Here is a 16,320-nt window from a genome sequence, read left to right on the forward strand (position 1 = left end):
CAAATTTTATGAAACCGAAAACATTAAGAGGGGTTTTAATATCAAATTATTATAACTCATACTAACATTTATCTTTAAGAATTACATGTCTTAAGGATTGAGGATCCCTTTAAGTGATGTGTTCGGCGTCTGCCACAACCCATCAACTGGGCGCCATTTGTCTGGCTTTCAAGAAAATGAGCCGCGGTCCAGTTTATGTGACGCAACGCAGTCCCCCGGTTGTCACAACTAGTCTGTGATTGGCCAAGAGTGGCTTCAGTTAAAAACAACCTATATCATGGTTCAATATAATGTAAACAAAGCTTCATGTGTGGCTACTTCATTTCCTGGCAGAGATTTTACAACTGTGCTAGCAAACGTGCCAAAACGGCGGACATCTTTTAACTTTGAATGGACGAAAGAGCACGATTTCCTCGCCAAAAGGAGACGTGAGCAGCAGGAGCAGAGCGGCCGTAGAACGCCACGCGGAGAGCACGAAACATGAAAGACTAAAGCAAGCAGCAGGTGCGTCGACATTGAAACCATTTTTTCGAGAACCCTCTTCGCCTCTAAATAACAAAATAACTGCAGCTGAACTTTGTAAAGTTGTTCCTCCTATAGTTCACTTATTTTGCGCAGTTAAGGGATCACATTGTTTTTACAAAAAAAATTCTTGTTCTTAAGAATTTTGTTTGTTACAAATGTTCCTTGTTATTACTGTTGTTCTGCCAAAATATCCTACACCGGCAAAACGTCTACCAATGGCGAATTTGACACCCAAAGTACTACTGTGCGCTTTCAGCTTGTTTTGTTTGGATGCATTCAGGAAGAACGTACTAAAAAATGCATTAAGAAAATACTTAAAAGTAATCATATCAAATAAGGGTGGTTTAAATACACTATGTGACTAATGTGATAAACATTCTGCTTTATAGCAACCCAAAGAAAACACAATGCTTAAAAGCTATCATAGGAAGACACACGTCAAAAGTATTTTGAGGCAATGGAAAGGTAAAAAAATATGGAGTAAAGTAGCTGTCAAAAAGATTCGTACTCATATTTATGCATTTGTGTTCGTATTCGGCATTTGTAGCCCTAACCACAAAATTCTGACGTCGGATTTTCTTTGTGGGTATGTTAATACAACTCTCTTTTCGTCGACGCCGAATTTTATCTGTAGACAAATGCAAGTTTACGGCTAAGACTACAAAGCCTTGAAATCACGTCACGTAGGTTTCAGGGGAAACTAATCCATCCGCGAATCCTCTAACGGCGTCAGAATTTTGTGATTACAGATACAAATACCTAAATACGACCACAGATGCGTGAGTGTGAGTCTTTTATATACGAACACGAATGTGTAAATATGAGTACAAATCTTTTTGACAGCTCTTACTCCATAAATAAAAAGGCTCACTAAAAATGAAAATAATAAGTACTTGCTGCTTTTAACTGATGTGTGCATGCCTGCACAAGCGCACTGGGGATTGGCAGCACGTTTCGTCGTGTAGCATAATTTGTCAGGACACCGTTTCAAAAAAAGATTTGTTCTTGGGCACGTTGCAATTTTGCAACACGGTAATGTAAACTAAATAAATTGACAAAAAAAGTTTGACCTTTAATTGGTATTTTTTACTATTTTGTTGCACAAATATGGTCTATAAACATAAGCGGATTGACTTTCCTATACAGTATATGATTTTAAAATTAAGAATTTTCTGGTAAAATATTGCCTATAAAAGTTGTAAAGCAATAAAACAAAAACAAAAAAATGAATGAAATGAACAAAAAAGATATTTTTAGAATGGTTCGAAATTATTTTTCAAACAGATTATGTGACTAGCACCATTTGCTTTGCTTAGCCAAAACCACGCGAGGACCGAAAAGGCAAGATGGATATACATAATTTTTTCAAACCTAAGCTTTCAAAAGCGACAACAACTATTGAGCAAGAACCAAGGATTGAAAATGTAGACCATGAAACGCTAGAGACCACCGTCAAAATGGTGAGCGGAGTTTAAATTTGCCCCACTAAAGACGCAAATTGTACAACAGAGCCACGATCGGTGTCTTGCCAATGTAGTTACCCCCGTCAAAAATTGTGTCCCCTGGCCGCGGGAGTGCGCACACACTCTTTAGTTATGAGTTATGTCGACTTAAACAATTAATTGAAGCAAGAAAATAACGACAGTTATATATTTTGGACATCAACGTTTATTAAACTGGAGAAACTCCATAAAGGTCTTGAATTACAGTAATAAGAGTTATAGGTCATCCTATGAGTAAAAGAGTGAAACATTGCCTTTTTTAATGTTCAGTACATATGTTACGGTATACAAGAGAAAAAACGTTTTTTTTTGGATGGATGTGCCATGTTTTAAAACCTCGTAGATAACTACATCACCAAAACACGGAAATCAAGCAAATCAGTGCAGTGCAGTGGCTCCTCCCAGACTTGGGTAACTACATTCGCACGACACCGGTGGGCGTACCATATTCAATGGATGATAATCTTGGCGAAAAGTATAGCCTAAGCAGCCTGATTTTAAAATTTCCCTCAAGAATGATGGGAAACAAAAAAAACGCTCATTTTCAACTTATTATTATAAATATTCTTGGAAGTTCATTTTATTGCTGACACAGCGTTTCGGGGTCATCAACATATTGTGCCCCCCTACCCCAAAAGTCAAACTCCGCCTATGTCTGTAAACCGTGCAAAACTTTATTATTGATGAAAATACACCGCAAGTCTGATATATATATATATATATATATATATATATATATATATATATATATATATATATATATATATACAGTATATATATTTTTAATATGTCCTGTTAATATGTCACATCAGCAATGTGAGAACCTGCAAACAGCACACAGGAAGACCAGAGCTTTGAGCTCTAAATCTCCGAACTGTGAGGCTATTTCACCATACTGGTCAGTTACTGAGGTACCTTTGTCCTCTATGTTACCCTGTACTCTGATAATAGCCACCAAATCCGGCCAATGTTATCGTTTTTTCATTAAAGAGTCACAAACATGTCTAAAGGCGTCTACGAGAATTTATGCTTTGAGCAAACAATCCAGCCTTTTGGAAGCCATGTAAAGCGCTATGGTAAGCATCGCGCAAAATGAAGTGCATCTGTGATAACCTGTGAGATATCAAGAGTAGATGTCAAATCAAACGGGGAGGGGCAATGCAGTCCTCTGGCTTAAATTCTCAATGAATTTCCTTTGAGTGGATCCTTCTTCTTGATTGATGCACCAAGACCGGCAGACTCCTCGGAAAATATTTTCACAGGAAGCTTTAGCATCCGCGTTGAAAGGTTTGCAAAAGAAAACATGCATTCACTGCATTACCATATATGAAAGGACAATATTTGAGCATTTAGAAAAGAATAAAACATCTAAGACAAAAGCAGCTAAATGGATTTCCCAGAACAAAATGCTTTCTTTTGGACGCCTAATTTCCTTTGCGAGCCTCAGGGTGCTGCTACACACATCATTAAGTGCGCTACAGCATGAACATTACGTTCTGAAGCAGCTCTGCAGTAAAAGAAATCTGCGCTCATTTGAAACTGTACACTACACGTGGGTGAACATCTTTGGAGAGTTTCTCCTCGGCACAGAAAAGCTCACTGAAATACTGCTGCAATAACACAAGAGGTGGTCTGTAAATTTACACCAGACTATAAATTAAGACACAAACCCTCATATCAATAGTCAATAAACTACTTATAATGTTGTTTTATAGGAAATTCTTTCTATGGGGTGTCTGTATGTCATCCATGCAGATCATTACAGTGCCCCTTGCACGGTGGTGATTGACATGCTCTCAAACTCTAATGACTCCTCAGGGTCAGCCGGGTACGTTTCATGCTGGCTGAGAGACTGAAGCCAGACGGAACAATGAGGCCGCCTGTGGTGGCTTTCCATGTCTGAGATTACCAAACAAATGCAACACTTGGTGCATTTAAGCTCTTTAAAAGTCCAAAAATACATTATGAAGCATTGTAGCAATCCTTCACTGGTACATTAATAAGGTCAAATACTGTAACTGCAATGGATTACAGAGGCCGGTATGTCATGCATTTGCACACACTTGCCGAGAGACTTTTTTCCATAAAAACACATGGGAAGGATGGTGAAAAAAGTGTGCCTATTTCTTATTATGTGCATAATAAATTGTAAAAGAATTTAGCAAATTGATATAATTGTTTTCGGAACACCCTATGTTCAGAATGGTAAACCAATTATAGTTAAGTGCTTCACCACATAGTATGTAACAGCATAAACTACACCGATTTTATGAACGTGGGAAAATGTTTTACTTTGCGAAGAATATGAATAGTACTGTGAATGTTCTTTAATCGAAAAAGAAAAAAATACATGAAAAACCTTGCAGTAAGTCTAATGCACTGTGTATGGGCAGTCTCGAAAATAACCTGAATGTAGTTGTTCAATAAAAGTTGTTTTGTTTTAACTCCACTGCCCGCAACTAACCTTCAATCAGTGTCTTGCTTCAATTTTTTAAAACAAACAATCTAACATGACACTATACGTACAGGAGTTGGACAAAATAAGGAAACACCTTAAAAAATCAACAAAAATAATTTAATATGCTGTTGGTCCACCTTTTGCAGCAATGCGTATTGCATACAACCCTCACTTTTGCTCATTAATATTCATAAGGTTAGCAATTGTTGCTAAGCGGGTCACGCTTGCGTTTGTCCCTAATGCTAAATGCATGAAAATAATGTATGAACTAGTGCTGTCAAATTTATCTCGTTAACGGGCAGTAATCCTGCGATTGGCTGGCAACCAGTTCAGGGTGTCCCCTGCCTACTGCCCGTAGCTGGCTGAGATAGGCTCCAGCACCTCCGCGACCCTCGTGAGGAAAAAGCGGCATGGAAAATGAATGAATGAATGAACGGGCAGTAATGAATGTTTTTTAATTAATCACGTTAAAATATTTGACACATTTAATGCATGCACGGAATGACCCGCTCATGCATTGCCTCGAACAGATTACAATGACGCACTTGAGAGCTAAGAGGCAGAGAAGTGCTTTTTCTTCACAAAGGTATACCACACGCGACGTGCTGGCACTTTGTTTATTAGCACATTTACTCCAGCATCATGTGAGTAAACAACATTGGCGCCGCGTGCACTTTAAGGTGCCTCGGATAATTCTATATCAGAATATTACAAAAGGCGAGTGGACACAGGTGTTCATTCGACCGCGCTGTTTATTGGCATGAGCTTCGGCAACTCCTTCACAACAAACATAAGTATCATTTAGTGAAAGCACAACATAAATAAAATCTTTCAAAAAAATAATGTTTACAAAAAGAAAAGCGCTTCAATCTGTATTAATGAGGCCTATTCTCACACAGTTAAACAACAGTGCAAAAAGAACTGGCAATCCCAATTAAAATAGCTATGCAAAATACACATAAAACTTACTCAGACTTTGGTCAAAGTCTATTCAAACATTTCGTTTAGTTCAACAAATACACTGGACGGCAATATTTAGTCACAATATACAAACTGCCAGAGGTCACGTACGTTGTGAAGCCAGCACTCAAATGACGTGAATTACAAAGGATGGACCAGTAAACAGGGAACTACGGTGTCAGTCGAGGGACAAATCACACTATTTGGCTTGATTTCTAAGTTAATTTAAAACTCGCTATAGACACCTTGTGGTGTATTTCAATCACTACCTTACGTAGTTAAAGACACTGTGGAAGAACGGCAGGGAGCCCTTATGATGTCCCGCTCGGCGACGTCAACAATGGTGAGCTACTAGTTTATTTTTTGATTGAAAATTTTACAAATTTTATTAAAATGAAAACATTAAGAGGGGTTTTAATATAAAATTACTATAACTTGTACTAACATTTATCTTTTAAGAACTACAAGTCTTTCTATCCGTGGATCCCTTTAACAGAAAGAATGTTAATAATGTTAATGCCATCTTGTGGATTTATTGTTATAGTAAACAAATACAGTACTTATGTAGAGTACAGTTGTGGTCAAAAGTTTACATACACTTGTGAAGAACATAATGTCATGGCTCTCTTGAGTTTCCAGTTATTACTACAACTCAGATTTTTCTCTGAGTGATTGGAACAGATACTTCTTTGTCACAAAAAACATTCATGAAGTTTGGTTCTTTTATGACTTTATTATGGGTGAACAGGAAAAAGTGATCAAATCTGCTGGGTCAAAAATATACATACAGCAGCGCTAATATTTGGTAACATGTCCCTCGGCCATTTTCACTTCAATTAGGCGCTTTTGGTAGCCATCCACAAGCTTCTGGCAAGCTTCTGGTTGAGTCTTTGACCACTCCTCTTGACAGAATTGGTGCAGTTCAGTTAAATTTGATGGCTTTCTGACATGGACTTGTTTCTTCAGCATTGTCCACAAGTTCTCAATGGGGTTTAAGTCAGGACTTTGGGAAGGCCATTCGAAAACCTTAATTCTAGCCTGATTTAGCCATTCCATTACCACTTTTGATGTGTGTTTGGGGTCATTGTCCTGTTGGAACACCCAACTGCACCCAAGACCCAATCTTCGGGCTGATGACGTTAGGTTAGCTTGAAGAATTTGAAGGTAATTCTCCTTCTTCATTATTCCATTTACTCTCTGTAAAGCACCAGTTCCATTGGCAGCAAAACAGCCCCACAGCATAATACTACCACCACCGTGCTTGACCGTAGGCATGGTGTACTTGGGGTTAAAGGCCTCACCTTTTCTCCTCCAAACATATTGCTGAGCATTGTGGCCAAACAGCTCGATTTTTGTTTCGTCTGACCACAGAACTTTCCTCCAGAAGGTCTTATCTTTGTCCATGTGATCAGCAGCAAACTTCAGTCGAGCCTTAAGGTGCCGCTTTTGGAGCAAGGGCTACCTTCTTGCACGGCAGCCTCTCAGTCCATGGAGATGCAAAACACGCTTGACTGTGGACACTGACACCTGTGTTCCAGCAGCTTCTAATTCTTGGCAGATCTGCTTTTTGGTGATTCTCGGTTGAATCTTCACCCTCCTGACCAATTTTCTCTCAGCAGCAGGTGATAGCTTGCGTTTTCTTCCTGATCGTGGCAGTGACAAAACAGTGCCATGCACTTTATACTTACAAACAATTGTTTGCACTGTTGCTCTTGGGACCTGCAGCTGCTTTGAAATGGCTCCAAGTGACTTTCCTGACTTGTTCAAGTCAATGATTCACTTTTTCAGATCCATGTATGTATATTTTTGACCCAGCAGATTCGATCACTTTTTCTGTTAACCCATAATAAAGTCATAAAAGAACCAAACTTCATGAATGTTTTTTGTGACAAAGAAGTATCTGTTCCAATCACTCTATCGGAGAAAAATCAGAGTTGTAGAAATAACTGGAAACTCAAGAGAGCCATGACATTATTTTCTTCACAAGTGTATGTAAACTTTTGACCACAACTGTATGTTGAATGTATATATCCGTCTTGTGTCTTATCTTTCCATTCCAACAATAATTTACAGAAAAATATGGCATATTTTGGAGATGATTTGAATTGCGATTAATTGCGATTAATTAATTTTTAAGCTGTGATTAACGCGATTAAAAATTTTAATCGTTTGACAGCCCTAGTATGAATGACATGTTTACTGAGCTAAACCTACCAATTCTGTCCGAAACGGATGTCAGTGGTGCCAAATTCACTGGTAAAGATGTGGAAGAACATGCAAATGTTCAGTTAAAGAGATGGCTTGAGTGTCGGGGGCTGAAAAAAACGGAAAAAAGAGCCGACCTGACCTGATCCATATAGCTTTTTTATCGACACCTTTTTCTTGTGTGCATTGCCTTACGCCACTGACAATGACATTCTCCTGTTTCAAAAATCTATACTTTGCCACCATATGCCCTGTCATTCTTATATATTATATCCTCAGGTTGTCTTACTTCTCTGACCGTTCTTAGGGGGATATTTACATTGCTATTTTTGTGTAGCGATCGCAAATGCTACTCAGTGACAGCCAAGGAACACTTTTAATTTTGTCATTATTAACAAATCTTAATTCTGTAATTTATTTACACTTCCCCCCTACTAAAGTTTTTTTTTTTTTTTTTTTTTTTTTTTTTTACAACAGAAAAGGTAACAACAGTGGCAGTCAAATACCATTTTAATTTTTTTCAGGTCATTCATTGTCAGACAGAAGCAGCACGGCAAAACGCCACGCTAAAAAATAAGTAAAAATATCAAAATGACTTACTTATTCGTCCTCTGTAGGACCATGGCCCCCAACAAAATGTTTACTGCATATGAAATGTGAATGGCTTCACCTTGCTGGCATTAAACTTGTCTTCTGGACTTCCGCGCAAGTTGATCCATTCTTCACATTTTTTCCTCCGAGTTTTTGGCTTCAGGAAACGTATGAAGAAAACATCCTTCATATATCGTAATGTCTAGAGTCGTTTCTACAAATTCCATTGCAGTAGTGTTCCCTCAGCAAGTTTTTTTTGGAAAAATTACCGGCAGAAAACAAGCAGTAATAAAATGGATTGTATGCGAGGGCGTGTCCATGTTGACCCCTTCCGGGTTATGATGGCGATGTCACAGTCTAAAAATAGCAATCGTGTGGTATACTATTACAGCCTCAATTCTCCGAGGTATTGATTCATACAACTTGTGAATTGTTCCCACAGGAATTTTAAGCAATTCTTCAGTTACAATACCCTCCAACTCTTTTAGAGATGATGGTGGTGGAAATTGACGTCTTAATTGAATCTAAAAAAACTGACCATAAATGCCAATAATGTTGAGGTCTTGGGATTGTACCTGCCATACGAGATGCTCAACTTTATTAGAATGTTCCTCATGCCATTATTTAAGAATTATGTTCAATGATTATGATGCCAACACGTTAGGTGTTTCCATTATTTTGTCCAACCCCTGTAAGTTTATCATATGTGATTTTTCATTATGTACACTATGGTTCAAAAGTTTGGGGTCACTTAGACCCCAAACTTTTGAACGGTAGTGTATGTTTGAATTTCTGGAACCGTACATAGCCAAAATTACCAAGATTAGGGAAGTCCCAATCATTTAATCTGAAATCAGGCCGATTGCACCATTTTTCAGAGGATCGGAATTGGGTGAAAGATCCTGTATTTAATTTTTAAAAAATGATTTATCTTTTTCTGCTTCATGCTCGTACAGCCTCTCACTCTCCCTCCTGCTGCTTTTCTTGGTCAGCAGTGCAATGGAGTTTGATGGTTAAAGTTAATGATGATTGACAGGTTTGTAGCTTTGATCTTGCCAGAGAAGTTTGGTAGCTCTCCGATCAAACGCACAAATCTGTCAATCATCGTTTAGCTTGTTACACACTAGCGGTCGTGTGCTGTGGCAACTCATTGTGTACAGTGGTATGAAAAAGTATCTGAACCTTTTGGAATTTCTGACATTTCGGCCTAAAATCACCATCGAATGTGATCTGAGCTTTTATCTTTGATCATTTAAAATATTAAATGTGATGGTTCATTTACTTATTTTTCCCCCTTCTGTCATTGTTTGCATACTATCCTCATTAAAATATGAAGACCTATAGATGTTTGGGTGGTTTTAGTTAAAGCAGACACTGTTTTTTCATCTGTGTGATTTTGGCAAAGATCAGAAAACATTTGATGGTGATTTTATGCAGAAATGTGAGAAATTCTAAAAGGTTCAGATACTTTTCATACCACTGTAAATGAGAGGCTGTTCTCAGCAGCGTGAGCGGATTTGAGTGGGCTTATTCAATGAAACACTTAATAAAGACAAGCATTTTTCAACGTTATACTTGTTTAAATACAATCCACACTATGAAGGCGGCACGGTGGAACAGTAAGATGTTTAAAACTTTTGTTGAGAAAAAAAAAAACTTTTTTTTCGTATCAGATCAGGACTCGGTATCGGCAGATTTTCAAAATCAGGTGACTCGGAGTAGGGTGCAAAAATATGCGAACCGGGACATCCCTAACCTAGATGTTTCAAAAGAAAATATTGTGTTCCCTTTCAAAGCCCATAGCTCGGCCTGATGTTGCATTCTATCCTGATGTCCAGGAACCGGCCTTAACAACCGTTGCTACCAGCTACAAGCCTTTGAATTGTGCTGTAATGGCATGTAGGCTCTACCAGAGAAATGACAGTTTGCACACACTGGGATGTTTGCTTTACTGAATTCCCATGACAGTTAGAGAGTTTGCTATGTTTCCTCTGCTGAATATAAAACACTTTTGTTTCTGGTTCTTCACCCAGAGGATAGAGAAATAGTCATGGTGTGATTTTATTACTTTTCACTGTGATGCAGACTCATACTTTTTCACAAATTCTGTTAATTAGACTCTATAAATTTCCAAAAGAAAATCAGGCGTGAACTGACCTTCACTGCTCCTTCACCGTGCATGATGATGCAATTGTTTGCTTCTTTGGACAGCTGGTGCAGGGCCATCACTGTACTGTGGCGGACTTTCGTATCCTGTGACTTTAAGTATTGAACCAGGTGGGGCACGACTCCCGCCTCGCCGAAAGCCGCTCTGTTGTTGCGCCATGTGCAGCATTGGGCGATGGCGTGAGCCAGGTGGCAGCGAAGTAGGTCACTGGGCTTTGTGGAGAACAGGGTGCCATTACGGCCTCAAGATCAGTCAAGGGAACACAAAGTAAGTCACTGCTAAGCAACAGATTCTGAAACATCTACTAATGCATGTCTTGTTAGCTGGATTGATGCTACATAGGGTACAAAGAAGCAGCCATTAATGGCTGTAAGGACATTTATTTATTCGAGAGTGAATGCGTGAGTTTAGAAAAGAACACAAACTGTCAAGCGCTTACTTTGTCAGTCAGCTGGGCCAGCAGCAAGACCACATCGTAATCAGTGAGAACTGCCAAATTGTACTTGTCTTTGGCGATGTTGGCTATAACGGCGCACATGCTTGCCAGCACATCATCGTTGGTTGACTTTAGCAAATCAATGACCAGCTCCATGGCACCCATCAGGGAGCTCACCATTTCCCCTGACTCCTAAAAACAAACAGTGCTTATATTTGATGACGATCATTAGAGATATAAGAAGTAGGGCTGTCAAACAATTAACATTTTCAATCGAGTTTATCACAGCTTAAAAATTAATTATTCGTAATTAATCGTGATTCAAACCATCTCTAAAATATGCCATATTTTTTCTGTAAATTATTGTTGGAATGGAAAGATAAGACACAAGACGGACATACAGTGCCCTCCATAATTATTGGCACCACCGGTTAAGATGTGTTTCTAAGCTTCTAATAAGGCCCTGGGAACCTTGTTATGGTGCATGGCATCATGAATGCTTTGAAATACCAGGACATTTTAAATCAAAATCTGTTGCCCTCTGCCCGAAAGCTGAAGATGGGTCATCACTGGGTCTTTCAGCAAGACAATGACCCTAAACATATGGCCAAATCTACACAGAAATGGTTCACCAGACACAAAATCAAGCTCCTCCCATGGCCATCTCAGTCCCCAGACCTTGTTTTGTTGGCAAAAGGGGGTTGTACAAAGTATTAACACCAGGGGTGCTAATAATTTTGACACACATTATTTGATGTCAAATAATTATTTCTTTATGTGGGATTATTTCCCCCACTGAATAAATGCACTTGTATTGAAGGTTGGATTTTTCTCTTTTTTCCATTAAGGTCCCATATTATTTGAATTAAAAAAATAATAAAAAATTTGAAGCTAAAAAACACATCTTTTTCAGGGGTGCCAATAATTATGGAAGGCACTGTATACATTCAACATACTGCCCATAAGTACGGTATTTGTTTATCATAACAATAAATCCACAAGATGGCATTAACATTATTAACATTTTTTCTGTTAAAGGGATCCACGCTCCACGGATAGAAAGACTTGTAGTTTTTAAAAGATAAATGTTAGTACAAGTTATAGTAGTTTAATATTAAAACCCCTCTTAATGTTTTCTTTTTATTAAAATTTGTAAAATTTTCAATTAAAAAATAAACTAGTAGCTCGCAATTGTTGAGTTGAGCCCATGTGACGTCGCCGAGCGGTGACGTCACATAGGCTGCCTGTCGTTCTTCCACAGTGTCTTTTGTAGTGTAGTTATTGAAATACACCACAAGGTGTGAATGGCGAGTTTTAAATTACTTAGAAAGCTAGCCAATGAGTGTGTTTTGTCCCTTGACTGACGCAGTAGCTCCGTTTTTTTTTTTTTTTTTTTTTTTTTTTTTTTTTTTTTTTTAAGACTGGGTCTATTTTGATTCACGTTCATTTGAGTTCTGGCTTCACAACGTATGAGACCTCTGATAGTTTGTATATTGTGACTAAATATTGCCATCCAGTGTATTTGTTGAGCTAAACGAAATTTTTAAATAGAGTTTGACCAAAGTCTGAGCAATTTTTATGCGTACTTTGCATAGCTATTTTGATTGCGAATGCCAGTTCTTTACATTGATGTTTAACTGTGTGAGAACAGGGCCTCATTAATACAGATTGAAGCACTTTTCTTTTTGTGAACATTTTTTTTTTTTTGAGAGATAGGAATATTATTTTTGTTGTGCTTTCACTAAATGATACTTATGTTTGTTGTGAAGGAGTTGCCGAAGCTTATGCCAATAAACGGCGCGGTCCATTGAACGCCTGTGTTACTCGCCTTTCTCTGCCTCTTAGCGCTCAATGTGCAAAAAACGGCGTCATTGTAATCTGAGGCCGTGCATCACCGGGTCATTCCGCGCATGCGTTAAATGCGTGAAATATTTTAACGTGATTAATTTAAAAAATTAACTACTGCCCATTAACGCGATAAATTTGACAGCACTAGTAAGAAGATGAACCAGAAAAAAAGATTCCTATATGCATTGTTGCCCAATTTTCTTCCTCCAAATAAATACATCACTCACCACCACTCCTTCTGTTTGCTTTTATAGAAAATGCTTCCCTTCCATAGAGCTGTTTCAGCCCGAAATATTCTGCAACTTGTTTAGCGCTCTCCACAAGTTGCCACATGGAATTTAAAGCTTAGAGGTGACATTTATAGATCTTTCCTCTTGAGAACTGTTGAATTGTGAGAGAAGCTTCACTATTCAAATTCATGGCCTTGGCAGGTACCGCAAGGGCTCTTACCCACTTATGAAGCAATGCTTTACCAACCAAGAGTCTGGTAGGGAGTACTAAAAAGAACCACAGTGGAAGAGTTGGCACGGGCATGGGCTTGAGTAGGGCTTGGCAGATCAGGGTACGCTTTTCAAAAATACAACTCACGAGACTGCCGTAGAACTGAGCAAAGTGTTTCTGGGAGCGTTTACTCATCCGTTCTTAACGTGTTGAGAGGGGCTCACAATCTCATTCCAAAGGTGAGATCAGGGTTCTTCGGCAACCGACACATTCAATCATGCTTTTATGATCCTCTATTTGGGCACTTGTGCCAAATAGGCCTAATCCTATGCCTAATCTTAAAATGTGCCACAGAGATTCATGTATGCCAATTCCAAATGAAGATGAGCCAATATAACAGAGATGTTTGCATATATCTATTTCAGCCTACATCAACACACTAAGGACAATTGTTAAAGTCAAATCAAATGTCGTGTCTAGTTACATTAAGATCAGTGTGTGTGCTGCTGCTGTTTTAAAGCACAACATTAGCTTTAGTTGAATTCTGTCCAGGAAGCAGTCTATGGGTCTTCTGATGCTTTGCCAGGGGATGAGCAATGTGTGCAGTCAAGGGTAGAAAAGTGGGGAGTGGGTAATGGAGTCCAAGGCCAGTAAGTTAACCGTTCCAAACACACACAGGAAGCTCTCCTTCAGGAATACTGATGATGGCTGGCTGGGAGTCCCGGCGACAGCGGAAGCTCTCTCAAGCCACCAGCTGCAAAGTGACTGGCCCTGAAGCTCTTTCATGGCATGGATGGACCCCCAAATGGTGTATAATGAGGTTTTTAACCAGAAGATCAAGTGAAATAGATAAGACTATTTGTTGCTTATTCCAAGCTCCCAATTCCGAAATACTTGCCCTCTCAGAATTCATTAAGGTTGCGAGTCAGAGACTATTTAAAATTATACTTATGTTTATTCTATGACATGTAATGCATTAACCACTAAAAGTTGAGTGTCTTGTTAAACACTTTAGTTAAGCAATAGCACATTTGATTCACAATATATTTAAAGCTGAAGATCTCAACTATTATACAAGGGCGTAGGTTTGCATAACACCACCAACTTTTCAGGGTGCTCAAATTGTGCCCACCAACTTTTAAGCAACCTTATTTAAATTATTTAATGAGTTCAGTTGGATAGGTAATTTAGATTTCTTCCCATATGTTGTAAGGATAGAATACACCCTACCAAAATTAAGTGAATTATTTTCATTATGTTCAGACGTTTATCCTTCTTCACTTGCTGAATGTGCCTGCCCATTTTTTTCCCTCAAACGCGCATTTGATTGGCTGATGACTTGACCCCCCACCCACTCCCGCCACACAGACACACACAGCCCCGACAGATTCATGTCAACAACATGCCACTTCCTACGCCCCCTTCGATGAGGAGGGATATTAGAAGTTTTTTCGGCCAGCAGCAACCAATGTAAGTAATGTAAAAAGACGTCAATGTTGTGGAGGTGGGGGAAATACTACTAATTTTGAAACTGAAAGTCTGACCTGCATCTGCAACCTGAGTTAGCATAACAATAAACTGTGTAGACATGCTAACCTGCAAAACTACTGAAATCTGGTAAGCATCCACAAGGAACAATGAAGTTAAGCTAGCCGTCCCTCATTTGGATTGTTGTTCGCATTATGTGCATTACGGTATTGCAACGCGATGGCTTCAGAGAGCAAATCCCTTCATTAATAAAAACGGGGAGCTATCCATAAATGGGTCCACTTCAGGGGCACACCGACATGAACATGAACTGACATGAAAAGTAGTACTTTGGTTTGAGTCTTGGGGTAGTGTAGTATGCTTCAAATGTAGATCAATCCTTGGATATCTCAGATTTTCTTTTTTTCATTCAGCTTTTTTCCCCAAATCACTTTTATATTACAATACTCTAGTTTGAGTCTAGGGGTGCTCCAGTGTCCCCCAGAAGTGGACCCATTCTTGGATAGATCCTTGTTTTTTTTTTATTTATTTTTTTATTTATTTATTTATTTATTTTTTTAATAAAGGGACTTGGACATCAAAATGTTTTAGAGGTTTTTGAAAACAAAAGTTTGAATCGGACATTGTATCACCTGAACCAATACACATGAAAGTTAGTATAGGTCATTACAGACTTTTTTTTTTTTTTTTTTTGCATTTATCATTTAGCCTATCAATTATTTAGGTTCATATCTGTGAGAAATGTAGCCCTGACTCACGTTCAAAAATCTGTTTGGTCTTATTAATGTCCCGTCACCAGCAAAAAAGTGTACATGCATGTTATGCTGTTGTATCGTCCCTACCAATGTTGAGATCAATGCTACGGTCTTGCTATTATACCATTGTGGAACAATGTACATCTGTGGTCTTTAGTTTTGAGACAAGTCACCATTACACCATTTCTAATTCTAGTAGAATGAGAAAGTGTCTCAAAGCTTTTGACTAAGGTTGTATAAGGTACAGCAACTAAAACAATTAAAACATATTGGAGATGCTAAGTGAAGTCTCCTTATTTTGTTCGGAGGAACCTACTCAAAGATGAACCTACGCAAAGATCTTTTTTTTTTTTTTTTTTAACAGTATCTATATGCATTAGATGTGTGGAAAATAATTGATATCGATTGTGGTCGAGATAAGGTGCGCGATGCGAGCGTATCGATTCATTCACTGTACATCGGTGCAAAGACGGCGTAAAATCAAGATGCAGTTGTTCGCTGTGTTTTATCGGTAATCTTCAACGTTGCATCGATATTTTCCACGTTATACTGCATTCTGTACTTTTTTTCCGAGGTGTCTTGAATGCACCATCAGCTAGTGCTACAAGTTAACATGGCGGAGGGTAGCAGCAGTGGCGCTGAAGCGGATCAGATTTTCAATGCACCCTCAAAGTTAAAATCCGTCATTTGGCAGTAGTGTGGATTTTACAAGAAACATGGCAGACTTGACAAGACTCACGTTATTTGTAAAGAATGCCGTGCTTCTAAACCTTTCAACGGCAGCGCAACAAACATGGGAACTCACTTGAAGAGACAGCATGGTATCGACGTCGCAAAAATGGCAATGCAGGGGGCTAACAACAAGACTGATGAGAAGGAAGAGAAGATAACTGATTATTATGGCAAAAACAGTAAAGCTACTACTTTTGTGAAAGGTTATTATT

At 38.6% G+C, this 16,320-nt stretch overlaps 1 protein-coding gene across 1 annotated transcript in view; it reads right to left on the reverse strand.

Annotated features, from left to right (window-relative positions):
• The window catches only part of odad2 (outer dynein arm docking complex subunit 2), a 118,393-nt gene that overhangs the window by 16,325 nt on the left and 85,748 nt on the right, over window positions 1-16,320 (reverse strand). The window contains exons 21-22 of the mRNA XM_057824972.1: window positions 10,848-11,036; window positions 10,399-10,620 (exon numbers count right to left, since the gene is read on the reverse strand). Of these exons, the coding sequence (XP_057680955.1) occupies window positions 10,399-10,620; window positions 10,848-11,036 (411 nt within the window). The remainder of the gene's footprint in view (window positions 1-10,398; window positions 10,621-10,847; window positions 11,037-16,320) is intronic.

Source organism: Corythoichthys intestinalis, chromosome 20 (genome assembly GCF_030265065.1).
Source record: "Corythoichthys intestinalis isolate RoL2023-P3 chromosome 20, ASM3026506v1, whole genome shotgun sequence".
Classification (NCBI taxonomy): domain Eukaryota; kingdom Metazoa; phylum Chordata; class Actinopteri; order Syngnathiformes; family Syngnathidae; genus Corythoichthys; species Corythoichthys intestinalis.